This window comes from Camarhynchus parvulus, chromosome 15 (genome assembly GCF_901933205.1).
Source record: "Camarhynchus parvulus chromosome 15, STF_HiC, whole genome shotgun sequence".
Classification (NCBI taxonomy): domain Eukaryota; kingdom Metazoa; phylum Chordata; class Aves; order Passeriformes; family Thraupidae; genus Camarhynchus; species Camarhynchus parvulus.
In genome coordinates, this window is record NC_044585.1 from 9,711,789 (window position 1) to 9,736,345 (window position 24,557).

Genomic DNA, 24,557 nt, shown 5'->3' on the forward strand with positions numbered 1-24,557 from the left:
GCCTGTGTGGGACACAGCAGCTGGAGAGGCACTTCATGCAGTGGGCTCCAGGCTGTGCAAGAAAAGTGGCCACACAAGGGCATCTTCCCAAAGCAAAGCCCACTCAGGGACCTTGGGCTATTTTCCTCTCACAGGCCTGTGGGAAAAGCCCACCAAGACCTAACTGGAGATGCTCAGTGGGTTTAGGGGACTCAAGAGCCAGCCCTGAAGCTGTCAGAGGGAAAGTCAGGATAATCAGGAGCTCTGACTTGCCTTCTGAGGAGCCCTTCCCTCACAAGAGCTCAGAGGAACAACAAGAGACCAGACTCCTACCACAAGCAGCTAAAGTAAGGCAGGTAAGAAAACCTCCAGCCTGGAGTTCCCAGAGGAGGTCAGGACCAGATTTCCCAGCGTTCAGAGAACATTACAGAGGCTGGATTTTGAAAAATAACCCCAACGCTGAATTTGGAGTTGTTCTGAAAATCCATCCAGACACGAATCCCTTGTGTGCTCAGATATTGTAGGAACAATGTAAAATCCCAGGGAGAAAACAGAGCCCTAAAAAAAAAGAAATTACTGAAGGGGAAGCAATGCACTGAGGGACAAGATCAAAAGAGGAATTTCTGTGATCAAAGTCCCCCCCATTACTGGCAGAACCTCGTTGTGTTGGTGAGAAGCTGAGCACTGGCAGCATCCCTGTGCTGCCTGGGCTCGCAGGGCTGGCTGCCTTCCCACCCCACAGGGAAGGGCTGCCCAAGGAAGCAGCTTTCCAAGGAATCAGCTCTCCCTCTGTGCCACCAAGCTCTGCTCCCCCAGCCCCCGAGCTCCACCCTGGGATGTGGCAATGCCTGGGCAGTTCTGGTGGCCACAGCAGCTGCTCTGAGGCCAGGAAGCCACTGCCTGGTCCTGCTCCAGGCACAGGAACACACCTGGAGGGATCTTTGGTTGAGTCACTGCAGAAGGTCTGAGCCTGGGCCTGTGCTGAGCCCAGGGGACTCCCAGCTCACATAGCAGCACGTGTCCCACCACCTGAGTCCCACGGGTGTGGCACTTGGAGAGACAGGAGAAGGGAGGGAGCGTCGGAAGGGAGTCCTGGCTCTTTGGGTGCCTCGTCTGCTCCGGGTCCTTCATTTGTTCTCAATCAGAGTCTGCACTTTATAGACCAGGTCCCGAGCCAGCTTCAGGATCTGCTTGGTGTTGTGGCGCTCGGCCATTTCTGCAACACACACCAGACAGGTCAGAGCAGAGCAGCCCCCAGCCCACAGCCCCCAGCTCTTCATTCTGTCATCCCTGTGCTGCCACATTCCCAACCTCCCCTGGCAGGGACACCTGGCTCTGGAGAGCCATCCTGAACCAGCCCAAACCTCAGCTCCCTCCAACACATCCAGGTTGTCCACTGCTGAGGAGGGCAGGTGGATTCCAGCCCCACCAGATCCCTCAGAACTCTGGTTGTTAAACATTCCCACACCTGAGCAGCTGCCCCAAACTCAGCCCAACACTCTGTTGTTGGGCTGTACCATTGAACGAACTGTACCATTGAAAAACTTGATGATGTCTGTAAAATCCATGTTGTTCTCCAGGATGATGTCCCGGTACATCTCCACCAGGGCCAGGGCTATGAAGAGCACGTAGTGAGCAGAGGAGACGTGAGCAGCAGCCCAGATGGTCTCCCAGACAGCAAAGACATCATCATAGACCAGCTCTGTGAGCAGAGAACAGCAGTTACCACTCCACTCACCCCACCCTGGCTCACAGAGCTCACAGCAGCACTGGGGAGACACGCTGGGTGCTTCCTTCCCACAGGAACCTGCTCCAGCTGGAAGCAGTCAGTCAGTCATCTGTGGGGAGAAATATTCTGCCCAGCAGCAGGTGACACAGGCCCCAGGACACACTCATGGAAAAGCTCAGCAGCAGCTCTGGAACAACAGGTTCTGTATCTAGACAGAACAATCAGCCAGACATCAACCAGGGAAAAGTGAAAAGGAATGAAAGTTTAAACCTGCTGAGAAGCCTGGAAGCAGACCCTGCCCCACCCTTGGGTGGTCTCAGCACACACCTCTCTTGAAGTCCAGGAGAAACCATCGGTAGCAGAAGTAGAAATGAGTGTAATCCCCATTCTGGTGCATCAGCTCAAAGAGCTCAGAGTCCAGAATCTGTCAAGAAAAGCAAAAGGAAACTCAGGAATGCACAAGGCACCAGCCATCCCTCTGCCTACTTCCCTCCATCCCTCTGCTCCCCTCCTGCACCAGCTCCTCCCTCCCTTTCCTGGCACACACTGCTCCAGCCCCCCAGCACTGAACCACCCCCTCAGCCCCTCCAGGACGAGCTTTTCCCCCTGGTTGTGAGGAGCTGCCATCCCCATGCCAGGAGTTCTCACCTGGATCAGCGACCTCATGTTGGCAAAGTGGGTGTCCATGGCTCCTCCGTGGGGGAAGTTCTGGTTCATCCTCTTCATCAGCTCGGTGAAGCAGCTGAAAGCCAGAGCCTCTGTGCAGGGAGGAGAGAATCACTGCAGGGCTGCATGGGCCCTGCTGCCCTTCTGCATCCCTCCAGAAAATCCAGCCTGGCCCCAGGGTGGGCTCCTGGGACAAATAGGATCCTGCTCCACACCTCCAGGCACTCCACAGCAAAGGGCCACCACCCACCTGGCACATCCCCCCACAGATCCCCATACAGCGACAGGGAAAGCAGAGCCAGCCACTCACCATCATCCAGGATGACCAGGAGAGGGGCCAGCAGGTCACACATGCCCTGCACGTAGCCAATCTCAATGTGCTGCCAGATGTAGCTGTGTGAGAGAGCAGGAGAGGTGACCTGGGACCTGAGTGCCACCACCTGTCACCTCCTTTGCCCATGCCCTGTCTCCCTTCCCAGGATGCTGGGGTAAATCACACCTGTTCATTCTGTTATCCCTGTGCTGCAAATGATTAAATTGTTGTGGTGCCCCCCAGGTAAGGCATGCATGGCACAGTCCTGGATCAACATCCTGCCATGGCCACATCCAGGGTCAGTCCAGGACTCTGCCATTGCAGGGCAAATCAGCACAGGGAAAAGCAAAATGGGAAAGCACAGCACAGTGGGGTCACTGGTTAAAGGGCAGAGACTGATAGAACTTGTTCATCTCTCATTCTCATCCTTCTCCCTCCATTCATCCCCTTGGTTCTCCCTGCAGACACTGCCTGCCTCCCCTTCCCATTCCCAGTGTCCCAGGAAGCACCCAGCCCCGCAGGGATATCTTCCCTTTTTTGGTAGCAAGGCAAAATGTGTTCAGAGAGGACTCAGATCTGCTGCTGGCACAAGGGAAGGATCTTTTCCATCCTGCCCACTGGTTTTCCAAAATGTGCTGTGCTGAAGGTCTAATCTCAGCAGAGATCTCCAGCTCTGGCTGTCGGGTGAAGTGACAGCGCTGATGGAACAGCAGCTTCTCCTCATGTTTGCAAGATGAGTAATAATATTTTAGCCTTTGCTGCCTGTGAGGCAGGAGCTGAGCTGGAGCTGGTCTGAGCCTGTGAGTGTCACTAGGCAAGCTCTGAGTCACAAGGACTCAGAAATGCACCCAGGTCTGGCTCTCTCCTGGGATTTTGGGCAGGCACAAATCATCCCGGTGCTTCAGGCACTTTCTCATTAGCACTACAGCTCTGTGGGCTGATCCTCATTAAAACGTTTGCCAGGCATGCTGCAGGAAGCAGGTGGGCTGCCCTGGTTCCTGGGCAGCCCAGGGAGCCCCTGCCTTGTCCAAAACCCCAGGACACAGCAGTGATGGGGACGGACAGCCAGACACCTCGGTCTGGGAACCGCCACATCCTTGGAGCTGCAACCCCAGTGCTGGGTGATGATGAGAGGAAGGCAAAGAGCAAAACTCCATAACCACAGCACAGTTTGAGGCTCCAGCCTGCAGGTGAATCCCAGGAAGGCCCCCAGAGCCCCCACCTGCACATGACATTGCGGAGCTTCTCCAGGTTGGCGGGGGTGAAGTACCAGTAGTTGCGGTCACAGCGCTGCACGTCCTTCTCGATGCGGTGCAGGTTCACCGTGTACATGTCCAGCAGCTCTGGCTGCCCAAAACAAGAGCAGAGTTCATTTGTTTTCTAGTAAAAAGGAGGGAGAGAGCTGCAAGGGCAGTGGAGAGACAGAGCAGAGTTTGGGTGGAAGGTGGGAGCCCCTCTACACCCAATTGTGGGATCAGCACAGGGTAAATGCAGGTAAATCCTGCCCCTCCACTCAGCCCCAGTGAGGCATATCTGGAATATGGGGTTCAATTCTGGGCTCCACAGCTCAAGAAAGACAAGGAGCTGCTGCCAGAGGGGGTTCAGCAGAGGCCAGAGAGATTATTTGCAGTCTGAAGTATCTCTCTGATGAGGAGAGACTGCAGGAGCTGGGCCTGGTCAGTCTGGAGAAGACTGAGAGGAAATCTCATCAATCCATACAAACATCTCAAATCATGTGCCAAAAGGAGAGTGCCAGACTCTTTTCAGTGGTACCAAGTGACAGGACAAGGAGCAATGGCCATAAACTGAAACACAACAACATGAGGAAATACTTCTTCCCATGCAGAGTGGCAGGAAAAAAACTTCTTCCCTTCCAGGTGACCGCCCTGGAACAGCTGCCCAGGGATTGCATGGAACTTCCCTGTCTGGACACATCCCAAACCCGCCTGAACACAACCCAGGTGAGCCTCCCTTGGCAGGGGATGATCTCCAGAGGGCCATTCCCATCCCAGCTGTTCTGGGATTCTATGGGGCAGCCAGGAAGGAACCCCCCATGCCAGGTGTGTACTTACAGAGTAGGTGACACCCGTGGAGGAGAGAGCAGCTGGCTCACTGCTGGTCAGATCAGTCACAGTCAGAGAGTCCAGCTGTGGGTACAGACTCTCCATCTCTGGCTCCTCAGAGAGGTTGTCCTCACTCTCCACCAGGCTCTGCTTCTCAGCCTCGCTGTCTGCCCAGCTCTCCACCACAGTCAGGGCCACAGTGTCACTGTCACGCAGGAGCCCCGCCGAGCCCTCACCCATGGGGACAAAATCCACGCTCCCACCAGTGGGAAATTCCCCTTCCAGGCTGTCTTGGCCCTGCAGCTTCTCCTGCTGGACACCATCTGTGTCCGGTGGGGCTGGCAGGTCAGAACCAGCAGCCTTTCCCTGGGAGCTGGATGAGGATTTGGTGGTTTCCAGGGCACTGTCCTCGTTGCTGAAGCTGCGCTCCGAGAAGCCCGACGTGATGGAGAAGTTTTGGGAAGAGGGGTGCCCAGAATCAGGGGAACATGTGCCATTGGGGACTGTCCCATTGGGGATCTTGCTTTGTTTGCCATCTTCCAGCTGAGAATCTACTTCAGTCTGTTCCACCTCATCCACAGATTCAAACACCTGCAAAGTGGGAAAACATCCCAAGCATTCAGCAAATGTTGGGAACACGAGCACTACATCCCCAAGAGCTGTGTACTCATAGTGCCCATGTTCCCAGCAGTGGAGAGGGAGGAAAATCCCCCTTTAGCTTCTTCTCACTGGATTTGAATCAGTGCTTGGTCGTTTGTGCAACTCCAAGCCCATAAATCCCTGCTCCAAAGGATTATGCTTTGCTTGGCATTATATACTGGGCAGAAATTTCAACAGGTGTTAAAATTAAACACCTGGGCATGAACAGAGGGAGCAGCCATGGACCTTCAGGTGTGAAGCCACAGGGCAGAGCTGGCAGGTGAATGTTGAACACGCCAAGCAGAGCACAGATCTGACACTAGCAGCTCCAAAGCAGGTTGGGCACTCATATACCTCTTCCAACACTGGTTCTGTTTGCCAGAAATCACTGTGGTTGTGGTGAGGGGTCAGCCCAAGCCAAGGCAGACTGTGGGGACAAGGAATGGAGGGACAAGGTGCTCACCTGGGTGCTGGAGCTGGAGTCGCTCTGCAGCCGGGCGTGGTTCTGCCGGCCGGAGCTGCAGCTCTGCGAGGACTGCAGGGCACAGGGGACAATGAGAAACAAAAGAAAAGAAAAGCAAAGGGGTCAGGGTGAAGGAACTCAAGCAGAGCTGGCACTTCTGCAGGTGAAGAACAAGCAGAAATGCATCCAGTAAATATCTGACCCATGATTTTCCTGTCACATCCACGCTGCTGCATCACCCAGCACAGTGCCCCTGACACTGCTGGGGAGGTGACAAAGGCAAAGCTTTGTTAGGTCAATGCACTTGTTCAAGCGCTGTGTGCTGGGTCTGAAGGAGCTGCTTCCCTCTGGCCTGCATGGAGGTCACGCTGCCTCCCTGGAGTGAGAATTTCTACAAATCTCTGTCCTAATTTGGCAGCAATGCAGCTCAGCCCAGCTCCGTTTACATAAACGATGAAGTCAGGCTATAAAACACTCCCTCCAAGCATATTCATGCTTTTTTTCCTTTTCTTCAAGGACAAATATTGATGTCTTAAGCCAGACTCGGTGGAAGCAGCTCCTCTCAAAGTCACGAGCACCCTGTTCTGGCTTCCAGCTGAAGCACAGAGGGAAGGGCTGGGCTTTGCAGGACCAGCCTGGCTCCGTGGGGTCCCTCTGAACAACCAGCCCACAATGACAGCAAGTCCTCCCCTTAACTGAGCAGAAGTGCAAGGCATGGCCATGACATCACACACAAACAATAGGATTTTAAGAAAATACAGCACATTCAGAACAGCAGTTGTCCCCACCCTTGTATTGTGGGTGTTTGCTGGGCAGGGCTCTGGTGGGGAAAGGAAGGGCGACAGTTTTCCTCCATTACCATGGGAGCACTTAAAACAGGAAATTTCAGGTTGAGATGGGAAAAGGGGGGAACTTTGCATGTGTTCATTCTGGCAGCTCCCTTCCCACATGTGGGTCCAAAGGAAGAGCCACGGTGGAGATGCTGAGGGGATGGGAATGATTCCCAGGGCTTCAGCCAACGGAGCAGCGTCTCTGCTCACCCTGAGAGCTGCATCATCCAGTTCCACCCTGCCCCTGGCTCAGACCTGCCTTCCCTGCATCTCTCCCTCTCTGGGCACACATGTAGCCTGCAGGACTGGGGCTGAGCTCATCCCTTTCCCAAAGCACCCACATAAACTTCCCAGAGGGAAGCAGATCAAATCTCCAGCGCTCATCTCCCCTCTGGGCCAGCAGCCTGAGGTCAGGGAATGCTCTGCCATGCTGGGCTCTTCTCCTCCAAGGACAAAACTCTCATGGAAACACTCCCTGGACTCTGTTCCCAGGACTGCCTTTCCTTTCACAGGCTTTTCCCTCCACACCCTTTGGTTTGGGCTGTGGATCTCATTCCTCACTGTATTGCTAAAAGCCAATACCCAAGGTGCTGGATGACACAGTGTACTGAGGGTGTGCTGAGGCTTCTTCTATGCTGGAAAAGGGGAGCCAGGATGCCCAGTGCCCTGCTTTACAGCCCCTTAGTGCCATGCTCTTCCTCCTCACCCCTACTTCAAACCATCTTCCACGGAGCTAATCCTGAGTATTTCACTTCCCCAGAACACAAGACACACAGGTGGGCACAGGTCAGGGGAGGAGGCTGGGCAGGACCTGTGTCTGCACCCCACAGGGACTCTGGGTGGGCACTGCCCAAGCCCTCACCTCGTTGCTGATGGTGGAGTCCCTGTGCATCATCCTCTGGATGTGGGAGTCCAGGCTGGCCCCCGAGGAGCACTTGGCCAGGGCTGCAGCGTGCGACTCCTTCTCGCGCTGCCGGACGATGGCCTCGCAGCCCAGCCACTCTGCCATGGTGTGCTCGTAGCATGCCCGGGTCTGCTCGTCAGCCTGGCACACAGGGGGACAGGGGCTGGCAATGGCTGTGCCTGGAGAGCCCCAAACCAGCCCCTCCTGTGCAATGCCTGTCCCTAGAGAGCCCCAAACCAGCCCGAACTGTGCCCCACACAGGGCGGTGAACATTTGTGTGAACTCGTGGGACACAGCCACCTTTACCCTGCACAAAACGTGGCCAAAGTTGGATGGAAAAACGCCCATCCATCTCCTCCCTGTCCTCCCAAGGTGCACAAGGCACTGAACATGAGGAGTTGCACAAGTCAGTGAGAAGCTTGGCCCTACCAATTCCTGCTCATGCAAGGGTTTGCCCCACTCCTACCTACAGCCCAGATAGACATGAGGCTCAGTGGGCTGACAGGGGTGTGCTGAGGCTTCTTCCATGCTGGAAAAGGGAGCCAGGAAGCCCAATGCCATGCTTCACAGCCCTTTAGTGCCAGCAACATGCTCTTCCCTCCTCACCCCTACTTCAAACCATCTTCCCTGGAGCTAACAGACCTCTGCTCACAGACCCCTCCACTGAGCAGGACCAGCGAGCACACCAGGCTGCTGTTCTCAGCAGCACACCCTCACCAACCTCCTTCCTCTCTGCCTCTGTCATCCCAAACTGGTAATGGCCCAGCAGGAAGGGCCACACAGCCTTCCTGATCTCGTGCTGGATCCCACCGTAGTAGATCAGCCGCAGCAGCTCCTGGTCCTCGTAGCTCTGTGGGAAGAGCCTGGGTCAGGGCACAGACACAGCCAGGTGGCCCCAGCCTGGCTGTGCCACCCATCAGCACCACAACTGATGCCTCAGGTTCTAGATTTCATGTTTTTCAGATTCTGTGCTGCTTTGGTGTGTAGTTCTGAGCTGCATATTGGGGGATGGTGAGTTCTCTGCACAGAGCAGGGAGACAAAACAATTCCTTCTCTAGCTGGGGACTAAGGACAAATGATCCAAATCTCAGGCCCAAGAGCAGAAACGACGTGGGCTGAAGAGAGGAAAAACAAGGATGGGACTTCATGGGCTAAAGCTGTAATTGGACAATTAACTCCAATATGCAAATGGAGCAGAATTTATCAAAGTGAGAGACCCCATGACTGGTCACGCATTTTGGGACCATTTTAGTTCATCTTGGGTGTAGCCCTGGCTGGGCTCTTGTGCTGCCCAAGGTGAATCCATTGAGGCCTTCTGATAAATACCTACTTTATTCTTTAACTCTTTCTTGTCTCTGTTTTGGAGAGCCCCCAGCCTCACTGCCCATGATCCTTCTGACCCCTGCCTGGGCTTAAGCAGAGCCAGAGGCTGTGGGTGGACATTTTGTCTCTCCACACCAGAAAGTGGCCCACAAAGTCACCAAAGCACCACTGCTGTGCCCCTGAGCTGGCAGCACATCAGGACCCCACTCAGGACAGCAGCACCTGTGTGACAGACACTGCTGCAGGCAGGCTCTGAGCAGAAGCACCTGAAGAAGAGCACATGCCAAAGATTGGGAGCCTCAGGCTCTGTGCAGCCTGGCTGACTTCCCTCCTTGAGGAACTTCTTGACGTGTTTCACCACCTCCCCGTGCTACACCCACTTCAGTGACACTGCCCTGTGTCCCCAGGGCATGGCCCTACCGAGCTGTCCTGCAGGTATCTGTGCCAGATGTCCACGGTGAGCCCCGCGCTGGCGCTGCAGGGCACATCGGGGGACACGATGTTGTGGTTCACCAGTGCTGACAGGTGGGTCCTCACCGTGGACAGGTGTCTGCAGTAGGCCAACCCTGCAGCAGGAACACCACAGCTTCAGCTGTGCAACTCCAGGAAACACGAGGATGAAGAGCAGGAGAAAGCAAGGACACCTTTACCCAGCCACATCCAGCTCTCAGAGCAGGGATTCTACCAGGACAGGTCCCTCATCTTGTACCCCCAGTGCTGCTGCTCATGGGGCTCAAGGCTGGGAGTCAGAGCCCAGCTGTTTGCTCCCCACCCTGAGCAGGTGCAGCAGGCTGGTCCCAGCTGCCCCAGCACCACTCCCAGCCCAGGACCTCATCCCTTATCCTGTCATACATCCCAGGGCAGCAGCAGGGGGGTGACAAGTACTCACATCCATAGAAAGCCCGGGACAGGATCTGGTACTTCATGTTGTCACACAGCAGCTTCAGTGGAGCTCTGCCAACAGAAACACACAGGATGTGAGGGCAGAAGATGCTCCTGTGCACCCCCTCAGCCTGGCTTTGATCCCACTGATCCAGCTTTGCCTGCAGGGATTCACCAGGGACGCTGCCCGGGTTCAGAGCAGCAATTCCTGCTGCCAGGCTATGGAGCAGCTGAGATGTCCCAGGTGCACAAGGCTCACCTCAGCCACATCCCAGTGACCCTGCCATGGCTCCTGGACACGAGCCTTGGCTCTGCTGTGCCCCTGTGCCCTCGTACCTCTCGTGGCTGCAGCCGTTGGCCGGGCCCCCGTCGGAGGAGCCGCTCTGGGAGCAGGAGGAGCAGGAGGATTTGCGGGTGCTGGGCTGCCACATGGGGGGCAGGACAGCCCCTGGGGCGTCCATCAGGTCCTGGGGCACTGCAGGAGGGCAGAGAGGAGCATCAGCTACAGCCTGGCACTGCCCTGCAGTCAGGGAGCTACAGAGAGAGCTTTCATTGGCAAATGCAGCATCCCACTCTTGCCAAGGAGGCTCCGGCAACCAGAGGGCATCACAGCACTGGTGAGCTCAGGAGAAAGGAAAGGGAACAAAGAGCACTGATGAGAGAGAACCATTGCTAATTAACCAGCTAATTCAGAAAGCTGATCTTAAACTGCTTCGTGCTGACCAAGGCAGAAACCCAACACCCAATGCAGAGGCTCCAGAGAGAAAAACAGGATTGAAATCAGCTGCTGTCCCAGGAAGAGTGGATTACTGGAAGGGAAAAGGCCCATCCCTCAAAGGATCCCACCCAAAGTTCAGGGAAAGAAGGGAGCACCCAAATCACAAGAGAGGAGACTTGGATGAAGAGGTTGAGAGGCACAGCAGGAGCTCTGCATGTTGTCACTTGTTAATCCCTGCTCAACTCAAAGTGCTGCTGCAAAGTCCTTGGGTCCTGCTCAGGTACCACCCACACACAGCCCAGGCCATGAGGAATAATCCTTTTTACTCCTCCTTGCAAATTAAATTGTGGTAGAAATTTCATTCTCTAGCTGGGTAAAGGTGTCCTCGCTCTCCCTTGGTCTCACTGGCTCTCCCTGTTTGTGATTGAGAATAAATGACTTTGGCAGGAAAAATACTGAATTATTCCCACAGAAACCCCTTCCCCTCCCACTGAGCTGAGGGGTCAGTGACAGGGACAGCTCTGCAGGAGCTCCCAAGTGACAACACAGGTGAGCTGAGCACCAGACCCAACCAAGAGCTCATTACACTGATGCCAAGAGGTGCCCAGAGCAGCACGGAGAGCTTGGGATGTGCCAGGGAGACTCAGACACCATTTGGGGATCACCACCATCTTGCATCCAGCTGGAATCTTCATGATCTTCCCTCTCCCAGCAGTCACAGGTGCAAGGAGTGGGTGAAAAGCACCATTAATGGCAACTGGAGACACAGAGAGAGGACAAAGGCACCAGTGAAAGGAGAGAAAGGAAGAATCTGTGGAGAAGAGAGGATGATGCAGTTGCACCCCTGGCTGAGGAGGTGCACAGGAACAGCACAGGCTGTGATGATGCCAGCTGAGGAGGTGGCAGCAATTCATTTCCCAGAAAATGTGGCCCCCCAGCATGGAATTTTAAGGGGTAGTTCAAAAGGCAGCCTCATCTCTATCTGCTGTTTTAGCTCCAATCAGGTTTTTATCTGACTCACTGAATTGTGTTAGTCAGCTGAAGGCAGGGAGAACCAAGTATAATCTCAAGTGACGTTATGGAGGAGTCACAGCGGATGTAATTTCTCCCTCATAGCCTCCAAAATGTAGGAAAAAGGTTTCCATCTGATTTCATAGCTTTTTTTAAAGAACACTCCACAAGTCTTCCATCTAAAACTCATTCTCTCCCCCTTCTAAAGTCACCTGTGATGTCCCCAGAGGTCAGAAAACAGGTCTTGGCACCTCACAGAAGAGTGAGGACAAATGCACAGACATTTCAGCCAGGTTCAGATCATTCACCACCAGACATGAAGAGGCATTTCTGCTTTGGAAAATCCAGCAGCATCCGCTCCCTCAAGTTAGGGACTGAAGGCAGAGCAGGGTGCTGGGACCTCCCCTTGGTGCTGCAGGAGCCACACTGAGGGAACATCACTGGATTTACTGCAGCCTGGGGGCAGCAAGAGAAGAATCAGCCCTGGGGGCTTGTGATGGCAGAAGGTGGCCCCCAAGTGACCAAAGTGAACCTTTTTACTGATATTATGTGGGCATTATTAAGAGGGGGTTTTGGCTGACCATTGATGCTGCTGTGGAGCTGCAGAAACAAAGGACTCAGTAGCATATGAAAGTTATAACAAAAAAAAAAAAAAACAAAAAACACAAAACCAAAATACAGAATCATGGAATGACTGGGTTGGAAAGGAATTTAGAGATTATTTAGTTCCACCTCTTGCCATGGGCAGGGACACCTTCCATGATCCCAGATTGCTTCAAGCCCCACCCAGCCTGGCCTTGGACCCTTCCAGGGATGGGGCAGCCACACCTGGCTGCTCTCTGTGCCAGGGCTGCCACCTTCCCAGGGTGCCTGATTTAAATTATGATATTTAAATCAGGCAGCAGTGGCACAAGCAGAGGCCCTGCCCCGGAACCACCTCCCAGTTTGCCCCGTGCCCACCAGTGCCATGTCCCAGCTCCTCCAGGCCCCCCAAAGGCTGCCCTGCACTCACCAAACTCTGTCTGAGTCCCAGGGTAGATGATCCTGAAGACATAATCTGTGGCTTCATCATCTTCCTTGTCAGACGCAGACTCAGAGGAGCCCTGGGGGCTTCTCTTCTTCAGTTTGGGGAACACCTTTCCCTGGGGAGCAGAACCTGCCCTTCACCAGCCACCCATGTCCAACCACTCCCTTCCCGAGCTCCTGCCCCACCTGCTTTGCCATGCCTGCACATTCCCTGGGCTGGAGCAGGCCCTGGATCAAGTTTCCAGTGGCAGGTGAATCCATAACCCTGTTGGGCACAGGGTAAGTACAGCCCAGAGAGCCAAACCCTTACGGGCAGCCCTCCCACAGCTTTCCACAAGGGTCTGTTTAGCTTGGCATGAGCTTAAACCCAACCACCACATTTTAACATTAATTAATTGAATTTATTAATTTTTGGGAGGGGATCATTTGAAACACAGCAGCCACTAATGCCAGGCAGAGGGAACCCCAGCAGGAAGAGGCACCCACCTTTCCCCGCTGTGACCAGAGGGGTGGGTCCAGCTGCCCATGGGGCAGGAGGCCGTTCTCCAGGCAGGACAGGAACTGCAGCAAGTGTCCTCCACGGGGGAAGCGCAGAGGTGGCCTCTGGATGCCATCCTGGCTCACCAGGACAACCGTGCCACCACTGTCTACTGCTGGCAACAGCGAGAGCAGACACAGCCATCAGTGAGAGAAACGGTGTAGCCATGGTATTTTCTGAAAAATCCTTTCCTTAGGATTTTTTTCTCCTGAGAAGCTGAGAGGCCTCAGGAACAAAATGTAAACAATGGTTATCTGCTGCTGTGGAATGCAACAGGTGCATCTGTGATTGGTCTCATGTGGTTGTTTCTAATTAATGGCCAATCACAGTCCAGCTGGCTCAGACTCTCTATCCAAGCCACAAGCCTTTGTTATCATTCCTTCTTATTCTATTCTTAGCCGGCCTTCTGATGAAATCCTTTCTTCTATTTTTTTACTATAGTTTTAATATAATATATATCATAAAATAATAAATCAAGCCTTCTGAAACATGGAGTCAGATCCTCATCTCTTCCCTCATCCTCGGACCCCTGTGAACACCGTCACAAAACAGCACAGGCAGGAGAGCTCAGGGAATGGGAAATAAGGACTTCCTTCCTTGTGTGCATTCTTCTCTAAGTCCATGATAAGACAGGCCCTGGAAGAGGTTGAGCTGGGATCACCCCCTTGGAAATCAGTGCAGGGAGCACTCCCAGCCAAGCACCACTGCGATGGTGTTCACAGGGGTTTTAGGATGAGGGAAGAGATGACAATGTTGACTCCATGTTTCACAAGGCTTGATTTATTATTTTATGATATGTATTATATTAAAACTATACTAAAAGAATAGAAGAAAGGATTTTATTAGAAGGTTAGCTAAGAATAGGAAAGGAATGATAACAAAGGCTTGTGACTGACTGAGACAGCTGGACTGTGATTGGCCACTAATTAGAAACAACCACATGAGACCAATCACAGATGCACCTGTTGCATTCCACAGCAGCAGATAATCATTGTTTACATTTTGTTTTTGAGACTTCTCAGCTTCTCAGGGGAAAAATCCTAAGGAAAGGATTTTTCATAAAACACATCTGTGACACACCACAGCCAGGAGTTGGGGAAAGACTTCTCCAGAAGCACTGAAATCACAGTGACCACCCAGAGCTCTGGGGAACTGCCCTGGAGCCACAGCAGAACCGTGTCCCAGAGGCAAGGGATCAAATGCCAGGTGACAGAGCCCCCAGCAGCCCCAGGTGTGGCCTTACCCTGCTGGTGGCAGTGCAGGTACACGATCTCCTCCAGGCGAATGGTCATGGCATAGTCCCAGTACACGCTGCAACAGAGGGACAGGGAAGCTGTGAGCCTCCATGGTGTGAGAGGCTCTGCTGCTGCTCACAGCAGCTCCAAACCCTGCTCCTCACCCCCTGGCAGCAGCCAAAGCCACAGAAAGGATGAGATCCCAGAGCAGTGATGCCAGCCTGATGAGTGACAACGTGCCTCCAGAGCCAGGAACTGTCCCTGCCACCTCAGCTCAGTCCTGTCCTACCTGCCCTGGGTGGTTTCTCTGCCCTCACACTGTTCCCAGACACAGGAAATGTGCCCATGGATCCTGGCAGCTGCAGGGAGGGACTGGAGCCCTGCAGAGCTGAGCATTCTCTGAGCACCTCAAGAATCCCTCAGGAGCAGCCCCGGAGCCCCAAGGAAATGTGCAGTGAGGTCCAAGCCTGGGCTGCTGCTCTGCCCCACGGAGGGGAAATAAACCCTCACAGTTTTTTAGAGCTCACAACAGGTTTGGTCTCAGCTGCTTCTGTTCAAGAACTGCCTCAGCACAGGCACCTCGAGGTGTCTGAGCAGATCTAGAACATGCTGGAGAGCTGGTGGCCACCAGAGAGAGCAGAGAGGCAGGGTTTCATTCCTGTGGAGAGCCCAGCACTGCTGTCCAAGGGTGTCAGCACTCAATCACATCCCACTGCTTCGCAGCAAAGCAAATTTCCAGATTCTGAGCAGCAGCAGCATCTGCCACTTTGTAAAAATAGTGCTTAAATAGCATTAAAAACAGCTCGTGAAGGACAGGAAGGTGTGCAAGAGTGACTCCCTGTGCAGTCATACTCACTGGGCCATCTGCCTCCTCTCTTCCTTGGTCACGTCTTGACACTGGGAATTTTTAGAGCTTAGGCTGATGCCCAGGGCAAGAACTCAGACAAGGAGTGTAGAGATGAAAACAGATTTTAGGGGAGGGTACCAGGCTCAACTGAACAGCCCAGGGGCCAAGAAGAAAGGGGAGATGAAAAGTACACAGGTAAACAAAAAACTACAACTGAAAATGAATGAAACTGAGACAAGGTTTTGCTGAAGAAGATCTCTACTCTAGCTTAGGACACTACATCAGTGTCCTAAACACTCCCACTTTCCTGGAGCCAGGAGAAACCTGGGAGCACAATGTGCTAGGAGAGAGGGAGAGCATTCAAAAAAAATCCCCCAGGGCAACAAACAAAACCACTTTGTGTATTTTGGAACAAGCCCCACTCCCTCTCTGAGCACTTCCCAGCAGAGACACACCTCATGCCACCTCCTGCCACCCTCTCCCTGCCTCCTTCCATCACAGGCTCAAGGGTGATGGTGTTTCTCTGGGAAAACAGCGATGGGCTTTGCATCCCAGATGCAAACTCTGACCCCGGGGAACACTTCCCCCCCAGGTCACCTCTTCTCATAGTCCAGGTCCCCCACGGAGCCATTCATCAGCTGGTTGGGGGTCCACTTCAGTGCCATGATGTCAGCAGTCTGGTGAAGGGACAGGTATCCTGGGATTGCCTCCATGTCATCTCTCTGGGAGGAGAAACACAGTGACACACGGAGCTGGAAAAAGCACAAAGCCCTGGGGCCCAGCTGTGGCTCCTCACACAGCCCTGCCCACCCAGTCACAAACAGGGAGGAACCCACCGTGTCCCTGGAAAACCTCCTAGCACAGACTCCAGGACACCTCAAGGCCTTGGAAAAGGGCTGAGAGCAACTGCCCAGCAAGGAAAACCTAATATCTCCACCTAAAAGCAGTTTGCACCTCATTTATTTGACTACAAGAAGCAGGAGGGGACAGGAGAAGGAGTTTTGTGGTACAGAATGGGCAGGGAGGGGAGCTTGTGTTTCCACCCAGGCTGGAGCAGAGCTCCTCCATCACCAAGCCCTCCACAAACACAGCCCACTCACTGCCTTCCCAGATGGGAAACGTGCTTTTGTGCATTCCAAGAGCAGTCTGGGACAGAACAAGGTGCTGAGGGGCAGAGCAGTGCTCCCAAGCCCAGCAGGACTCACCGGCTGCACCAGGACGTTGTTCTTGCCGTACAGGAGTGTGGCTCGGGAGTTCTGGTGCAGGGACTCCACATAGTCCCTGGCAGACAGGGATGGCCTGTCATCCATGCTGCCACTGGAATGTCTTTTCTGAATCTGCAAGAGACACACTCGCAAATGTGAGGTGAGCACAGACACCCTCTGGCTTCCCAAAAGCTTCTCTTGGACCTTATTCCCTCCTCACTTCTGAGAGTCACTACTAGAAATCTTTCCCCCGAGGGAATTTCTGACTCTGTCCAAGCTCAGAAAAGTCCCAGGAGTGAATTTAGTTTGCAATGCACAGAGCAGATTCAGCTTTCTGTTCACACATGATGATCTCAGGGACACAGACCCCAGCATGCAGTGCCAGGAGGGGCTGGCACACCACTGCTCTCCATGGGCCGCATCCCCAGCACCTCTGCCTCAAAGACTTCCCCCATCAGAGGGCTCCACAGGCCTTTCCAAGCAAAGGAACAGGTGTTCCCAGATGCTGTGGATGTGGGAGGAGCAGAGAGGTTTTCCCCCCACTCACACAGAGTGCTGGGCGCTTGGTGGGCGAGTCCTGGCGGCAGTGGGAGCTGTGGATCCTGTGCCTCTGGACCAGCTCATCTGCAGAGGGGTCTGTCCAGAAGTGGTCAGCAGTCTTCATCTTGGTGTATTCCAGTGCACAGGGCCCCACTGTGGAGAGGAACACCCCAAACATAAGGGAACCATCCTTGATCCCATGGCCGTGGTCACTTCCCGCATCTGCAGATCACAGATTTGGGAGCAAGGGTTTGGAAAGCAAGGAGGGAAAGCAAGTGAAGCAAGTGTTACCCAATAAAGATGCCAGAATTGGCCCATCCACAGGATCCATCAGGAGAGCTTCCTTCTCGTAGTACTTACTAGAAGAAATAAAGGACAGCAGAATGCTGGGGCACTGCAAGGTTATAGACAGTGGTTTAAATCCTCATCATGGCCTTCTCTTTCTGTATCACCCCTTGATGGGGAGAGGGCAAGAAGTCCTAAACAGGCTGAGAAATTCCTGGGGAGCAGCACATTGCAAGCATCACCATCTCCTAACTAACCTGTCCCAGCACAGGACACCTGAGCATGCAGATCCCAGAACACAAGGACAATGCAGCCCTGATGACAATTTATTCATTCATACAGACAATCCTGTCTGTATTTTAGGGAGTGCACAGTCACCAGCAGCAGGGCATCCACCAGAATCCCACTGAGTGACACACCTGGCCTGTGCCATGCAGGGATTTCCCTGTCCCATATGGATTCAGCTGTTCCTCAGCCAGCAACACCCCCAGTGCCATGGGCAGGACAGGGGCGGGCTGTGCCAGCGCTCACCTGCTGTTCTCCACCAGGTAGTGCACGATTTTATCCAGGACCTTCTCGAAGAGGGCTGTGCGGATCCAGAGGTGCCTGATGGCCTGAGGAGACAGGTTGGGCAGCTTCGGCACCTTGCGCACGTTCTCCGGGACCCCCTGGGCCTGGTTTCTCCTTTAGAGGTACAAGACAAGAGACAACAACACCACAGGTTCACCCCTGCACTCTGAGGGAGCCCAGGGCACCCCTGCCATCAGGGGTTTGGGGGTGTTGACTGTGTTGGCTGGGGAATCCCAGGGAATTGCCTGGGACAGAGATCTGGAGGTGTTTCCTGTCCCTATCCCATCCCCTGCTCCAGAGGGGCCACACCTGCATTTGAAACCACATCACCAAATCTTCTCCCCACTGTAAAGACAACCCCAGAACTCTGCTCTCCCTCAGCACAGCCCTCCAGCCCACACACATCTCCACAGCTGAGCTCACAGGCAGAGCAGCTCGTCTTAGGACAGCTTAAAATTCCTGCCCGCAGGTAGCTGCTCCATCCATCTCCCTGCTAATTGTCCAAGGATGAGTAATCCTCTCCCAAACAGCAGCTGAATTACTGCAGCTTTGAGCCCTGCACACTGAGACAGGCCAAACGTGGTTCCAGCTTGGTGAGCTGGTCCATAAACTCTGACAGCTCGGTGAACTGGTCCATAAATTGCGACAGCTCAGGAGCAGCATGCTCAGCTGTTCCTGAACCACCAGAGCAGAGGCAGAGAGACTTAAAACTTGTCCAACCCTGCTTAAACCAACAACTCAGCCTCCTAGAACAGCAACCAGTTTGGTCAAGATATAAAAAACCCAGGGGAGAAGACTGAAGGAGCAATTCCTCCTGTCGAGGCTCAAGTTGGACCCAAACCACACTTCCCACCCCAAAACCCAGGCGAGCAGGGAGGACTGGCAGCCACGCTGGTGCCTTACGCGTTCTCAATGAGCTGCTCCAGGTCCTGCACCTTCCTGCAGAGCTCCTCTGCCAGGGGGAAGCTCTTGCCCACCTTCATGAAGAGCGCTGCGATCTTGTTGCTGCGCAGGAACCCGGCCGCCCTCCGCTTCAGCCCGAACAGCACACAGCATTCCACGGCGGCTGCAGAGAGCACAGGGCCTCAGGATCAGGAAATTCCCAGCTGGAAGGAGCCTCAGGGATCACCCAGTCCAGCTCTTTGAGGGATTGGCCCATCAATAGAACACAGAGTTATAGCAATCTTGGCTTCAGTAGCACTGTACTCTGCCCAACTGAGCCAACCTCAGGGTCACTGGAGCACCTTCCCTATGCAGTCAGGCTGAGAGAGCACAGGCCCCAGGATAAGGATATTCCCACTTGGAAAGAGACACAGGGGTCACCCAGTCCAGCTCTTTGAGGGATTGGCCCATCAATGGAACACAAAGTTATAGCACCACACAATCTTTGCTTTAGTAGCGCCGTGCTCTACCCAGCTGAGCCAATCTTGGGGTCTCTGGAGCACCTTCCCTATGGAGTCAGGCTGAGAGAGGTGGGGCTGTTCAGCCTGGGGAAGAGAAGGTTGTGTGGAGACCTCACAGCATCCCCAGGATCTGAGGGGATTACAAGGAATCCAGAAAGGGACTGCTCATCAGGAGCCCTCCTACTAGACCAGGTTGCTCTAAGCCACGTCCAACCTATCCTTGAAGACTTCCAAGGATGGAAGCTCCTAAAATTCCTCAGACAGTAAATCTGAAGGCAGAGACATCCTCATCTTGCCTTCAGGAAATTTGTAATCCTATCCCACATGGGAATTAACAACAAGCACCACAGCTCCTCCAGGCAGGGCAATTGCTGTGCTGGGCAAACAGGCTGACACTCTCCTTTTTGTGGGTTTTTTTGTGGTTTCTTGTGCATTGTGGAGAAACCAACATCTCCCTGATGTTTTCCCTTCAGCCCAGTCTGAGGGATGGGCACAGCTGGAACAGGAGGTTTCACCCCCTGTGCTGGGATCATGCAAGTCAGGAGGAGAAAGCTCAGGAGCAAGGACAGGAACCCTGAGGGTTTCTAAAGCAGCACAGGAAATGGGGCAACTTTCCCCAAAAAATCTCAATGTTCATACAAACATTTTTCTGAAAAGCAGAAAGCAACAAAGACCCTGGGGATAAACCACAGGCAGCAGCAGCAGCTCTGGCTTTGTGGACTTCGTTGGCACTCAGGGACACGGGGACTCATTAAGCCCCTGTGGAAGGCTGTGCCTGACTCCATGTCCTGAACTGTGCACTCCCCAAACCCCAGTGAGTGCCCAGACAGCCCCAGACACCTTCCCTGCCCTGCCAGGATCCCAGGAATCAGCCATGACTCCACAGAAAGGCACACACACACACACAGGCTCAGCCAGCAGCTCGTTCCCACAGCCCCCAGGGAGGGCTCAGGATGGATGTCTGGTGCCAAACACAGGCTGATTAAACAGGCTGATCAAAGCCCTGGGAAATCACACAGACCCTCAGGCCCTTGATGCAGGTCTGACAAGGAAGGAGTTCTGCTCCCTCCTCCCCGGGAAGCCAGCGCTGCTGAGCTGAGCCTGGATGCTGCTTCCCCTCCTGCCTGGAAAGGCACAATTCCCTGCAGCTGAACAACTCCAGGGAGACCTGCAAAAAGGCATTCCATGCAGCCCATCTCAGCAGCTCCCAGGCTGGGAGAGGCTCATTATCCTGCCCTGATCCATGCCTGAGCTCAGTGCCCAGCAGCAGCATCCGAGGGGGGATGAGACACAACCTGTGCTGGCAGAACAACAGATTTGGGCCAGCCCAGCCCTGCTGACCCCCAGCAGCCAGGCAGAACCACTGCATGGACATCTGGCTGTGAAACCAGGCCCTGCACAAGCCCTCCCAAAGCCCAGAGGGCTTCATCTGTCTCAGGATTATGTGCAGCCACAAATAAAATAAACCCCAAACTGCTCCATGGCTTTGCCAGAAAAGCCAGCACCTCCCTCATGTGTCCTATGCTCCATGGCTGAAATACAAGTGACAAACAGCCCCACCTGCCTGGGACTGCACCCAGGGGTGCCCATGGGGAGTGCCCAGCTCAGGCTGGTGCTGAAAGCTCAGGTACCCACAGCGGGGGAGCAGCTAGGGCTGCTCCTGCTGCACTCCCAAAAAGGGAGCTCCCAGTGCCACCAGTTCCATTCCAAATTCCCAGCAGACAAATGAGAGCACTGGTGCTCTCCCACTGTGCTCAGGTCACAGGCAGCACATCCCAGCTCCTGCCAGGCAGGGGGAAATCTCAGCTCCTGCCAGGCCTCTGGCACAGAGCACCAAGACAGAGCTGTCAGCAGCATCTGTTCCCAGTGCCAGATCTGAACCCATGCAAAACACCTCTCCTGCTGGCAAACTACAGGGGAATGTGCTGCTTCCACAGGAAAAAACTCTCCCCGTGCTCTACTAAATCCAGGGCAGGATTTTCAAATAGGATGAGTTTTGGAGCTCAGTTTTGTCACCACTGCAAAGAGATTCTCCTCACCCCTCAGGATATAACTTAGAGCAGAGCCAAGATATCCAGGGTATAATCTATGGTGCATCAGCTACACCGAGCTACGGGGGATCTTTGACTCCTGGCAAAAGACTGAAAACATTCCTGAGCTGCCCAGAGCTCTGACATGATCCAAACCCCTCGGGCTGAGCAGCCTTGGCTGACGTGGGCACCAAACCCTGGGCTCCCCATCAGCCTCCCAGGGCAGCCTGGGTGTGACAGATGCCAGCTCGTGTTTGTCTGCTCCAAACCCTCCCTGCCAGCACCACGGGGGCTGCTGCCCTTCCCTGCCAGACCCCTGGCTCCCTCCCCAGGGCTTTGTGCTGCACAGAGGGCTCTGCTGGGAAGGGAAGGCAAGGCAGCTCTCTCCAGGGAAAAGGGCAGCTCCAGGCTTGCAGCACGCTCTGCTTGGCAGGCAAAGAGGTTATTTATAAGCTCACCCAGCTCCTGGAGAGCCACAGCACTGGGGAAGGTGAAGGATGGAGATGCTCCATTCCGGCAGATGGAGCAGGAAGGGGGCACCAGGCACCAGGGAAATGCAGCAGCACCTTAAGAGGCCAGAAGGAAGCAAGGAGCCCTTCGTGCCTGGATGCCTCAGCTCCCTGTCTATAAATAATGGCAGTTTGAGGAGCCTCGTGCTGCACGGAAAAGCAGGGAATGAGTCACACCTGGAGGTCTGCTCTGCTCTGTCAGTGCCACACAGGGGCTGGAACAGGCTCCTGGCTGTCTTTGGTGTGAGGGCCCAGCAGGAAAGGAGAAAGCCCAGCCTCCCTTCTGTCACAGACATCTTTTATGGAAAATCCTTTCCTTAGGATTTTTCCTCCTGAGAAGCTGAGAGGCCTCAAGAACAAAATGTAAACAATGGTTATCTGCTGCTGTGGAATGCAACAGGTAGATCTTTGATTGGCCCATATTAGTTGTTTCTAATTAATAGTCAATCACAGTCCAGCTGACTCAGACAGAGAGTCTGAGCCACAAGCCTTTGTTATCATTCCTTCTTATTCTATTCTTAGCTAGCCTTCTGAGGAAATCCTTTCTTCTATTCTTTTAGTACAGTTTTAATGTAATATATACATAAAATAATAAATCAAGCCTTCTGAAACATGGAGTCAGATCCTCATCTCTTCCCTCAACCTGAGACCCCTGTGAACACCATCACACCTTTCCATAAACTCCTATTCCATAACAGCAAAGAAAAGATTTGGACTTGACAGACTTTCAGCTGGATCAATCCTCAAGGGAATTTAAAAATAAAATATTGTTTCTAGTCCTTCCTCACTGCCAGCATCCCTCCCCTCTTTTGACACATCCCTGTGTATTTTAAGCACAAAGACCTCAGGGATTGTGACCTCTGCCAGAACAAACCATCCTTTGGCACTCCCCATTCCCCCAGCCCAAGGTCCTGGGGCTGGAGTGGGCTCCCAGGAGCGGCACAGCACCAAAACCCCCAGTGCAGGCCAGCACAGGAGACTCACCACAGAAGGAGATGATGTGGCTGCTGTCCTCATGCACAAACTTCCTTGTCACAGCCTCCTCCATGATCTGCTTCACCTGCAGGACAGAGGCAGTCAGGGAAAACATGGAATTTCAGCCACGGACCTGCAGTGGGGTGGGTGCACAGGAGCCTCCTCTGCTCCCAGGTTATCCCAGGGGCATTATCACAAATCAGAGTCATGCAGAGGATTGATGCAGCTCTGCCTGCTCAGCATCACCAGCCACTTCCAAAAGTCAGGCATAAAAAAAGAATTGTTTCATTTCTGAGAAACTTCGCAGCAGGAAAACGACGAGCTGAGGATTAACTGAGGGAGCTGAGCATCACTTAGATAAAAGTCATCTAATAAAGGCACCCAAATCTCATGTTTAAGGTTTTTACAGCATTGTTCTGTTCTCTCGTTCTGTTTGACAAATTTCCTGTGACACAGCTGTCCCAAATGACTGCAACTCTCCATCAATGCCTAACTCAGCGATCACCTGGCACCAGCTGTGCCCAGGAATTCCATTTGCAGGGCAGTGCCAGCAGCTCTGCCCTCCCTGCCTCACGCTGGCACTCCACTGACCCAGGGGAAGCTGTCACTTAGTGCTCACCATCAGGGGACAGAAACAAACAGGACCCCACACAAAATTGCTGCAGGGAGCAGACAGGAGGTCAGACCCAGCAGGTCAGGCCTGGCAGCAGGGTGGTGATTTCCATCCCCAGCTGTCACCCTCCCTAATCCTGCTGCAGGCAGCCAAAGCCCAGCTGAATCTTTGCTCCTTAAACATTCACTTCCCAACCACTTTTCCTTTCAAACACAGCTGCCAGCATGCCTGGATCTCATCTTCCAGTGCCTCTGCAACATCTTGGTTTTGGAAAACACAGGGGGAAGTGTTGCCAGCACAGAGCTGAGGGTGTGAAGGGAGCTCTGCTGAGCAAGGTGCTCTCCCTGAGGGCACAGGGAGGAGGGAAACACAGCAGGTCAAGACTTGGCCAAGCAAACCTTGGCAGAAATGAGAGACCTTTAATGGCATCATCTGGGGAATTAAACTCCTCTGCAAGGTATAATCAAGGGCAGTTATGCACGGCTGACAGCTCCATAAAGGAAATCCTGAGCATGGATTAAGAGCAGAGTCCTGTGTGAGCCAAGAGCTGCTCTGCCAGAGCCACCAGGTGAGATCCCAGCACTGCTCCCTGCCTGGTGACTGACAGAGCCCTGAGACTTCCCTGGATGCCAGCAGCTCAGGATGAGCTGGTACTGAGTCAGGAAGTCACAGCAGGGAACATCACTGAGATGTGGAATTTGGGACTGGAGGTGCCTCGGGGCACTGGGGAATTCCTCATGGTCCAGCTCCTGCACCTTCCGCACCTGCCACATCCCAGCCCTGTGCTCAGAGCAGTGATTCCACCTGCAGGAACACCCCAGGGAGCAGGAAAAAGCTCCATCTTCCACCTCAGTGCTCTATTGTGTCCTAAAACTGCAGCTGCCCCTGGTCAGGGCTCCTCCTGGTGCTCCTTCGTTCCTCATCATCTCCCACCTTCAGTTTTCTCCTGGTGCTCCTTCATTCTCTATCTCCCACCTTCAGTTTTCTCCTGGTGCTCCTTCACTCCTATTCCTTGGTAGCCTTCTGATGAAATCCTTTCTTCTATTCTTTTAGTATAGTTTTAATATAATATGTATCATAAAATAATAAACCAGCCTTCTGAAACATGGAGTCAGATCCTCATCTCTTCCCTCACCCTCAGACCCCTGCAAACCACCACAGGGGCCCTCAGGGATTCCCTGAAATTTGGCTGAGCCTCCCTTGTCCAGATGGCTCCTGACCCTCACCCAGCAGGACTCAGCCCTTCTCTCTCACGTTAAAT

The 24,557-nt window shown here is 53.8% G+C and overlaps 1 protein-coding gene across 1 annotated transcript; it reads right to left on the bottom strand.

Annotated features, from left to right (window-relative positions):
• Positions 1-607: 607 nt before the first annotated feature.
• On the bottom strand, positions 608-22,764 carry SGSM1 (small G protein signaling modulator 1). The gene is made up of 23 exons (XM_030958814.1): positions 22,693-22,764; positions 18,670-18,832; positions 17,728-17,880; positions 17,203-17,270; positions 16,919-17,064; positions 16,372-16,503; positions 15,764-15,888; positions 14,328-14,395; positions 13,033-13,196; positions 12,533-12,662; positions 10,128-10,266; positions 9,799-9,863; positions 9,330-9,475; positions 8,308-8,436; positions 7,545-7,727; positions 5,853-5,924; positions 4,760-5,341; positions 3,910-4,034; positions 2,685-2,767; positions 2,357-2,466; positions 2,036-2,132; positions 1,514-1,681; positions 608-1,195 (listed from the first exon to the last, which is right to left on the bottom strand). Exons 1-23 carry the CDS (start codon positions 22,754-22,756, stop codon positions 1,107-1,109), a joined length of 3,201 nt encoding a protein of 1,066 aa, XP_030814674.1. The 5' UTR covers positions 22,757-22,764; the 3' UTR covers positions 608-1,106.
• Positions 22,765-24,557: the final 1,793 nt, after the last annotated feature.

What these genes read in the sequence shown, in the direction of transcription:
- SGSM1 (XM_030958814.1), bottom strand. Translation starts at nt 22,756, where the DNA reads ATGGAGGAGGCTGTGACAAGGAAGTTTGTGCATGAGGACAGCAGCCAC. An exon ending in CCTGGTCATCCTGGATGATG is followed by an intron (nt 2,467 to 2,684) that starts GTGAGTGGCTGG and finishes CTCCCTGCACAG; the next exon opens with AGGCTCTGGCTTTCAGCTGC. An exon ending in TCTCCTGGACTTCAAGAGAG is followed by an intron (nt 1,682 to 2,035) that starts GTGTGTGCTGAG and finishes CTCTGCTCACAG; the next exon opens with AGCTGGTCTATGATGATGTC.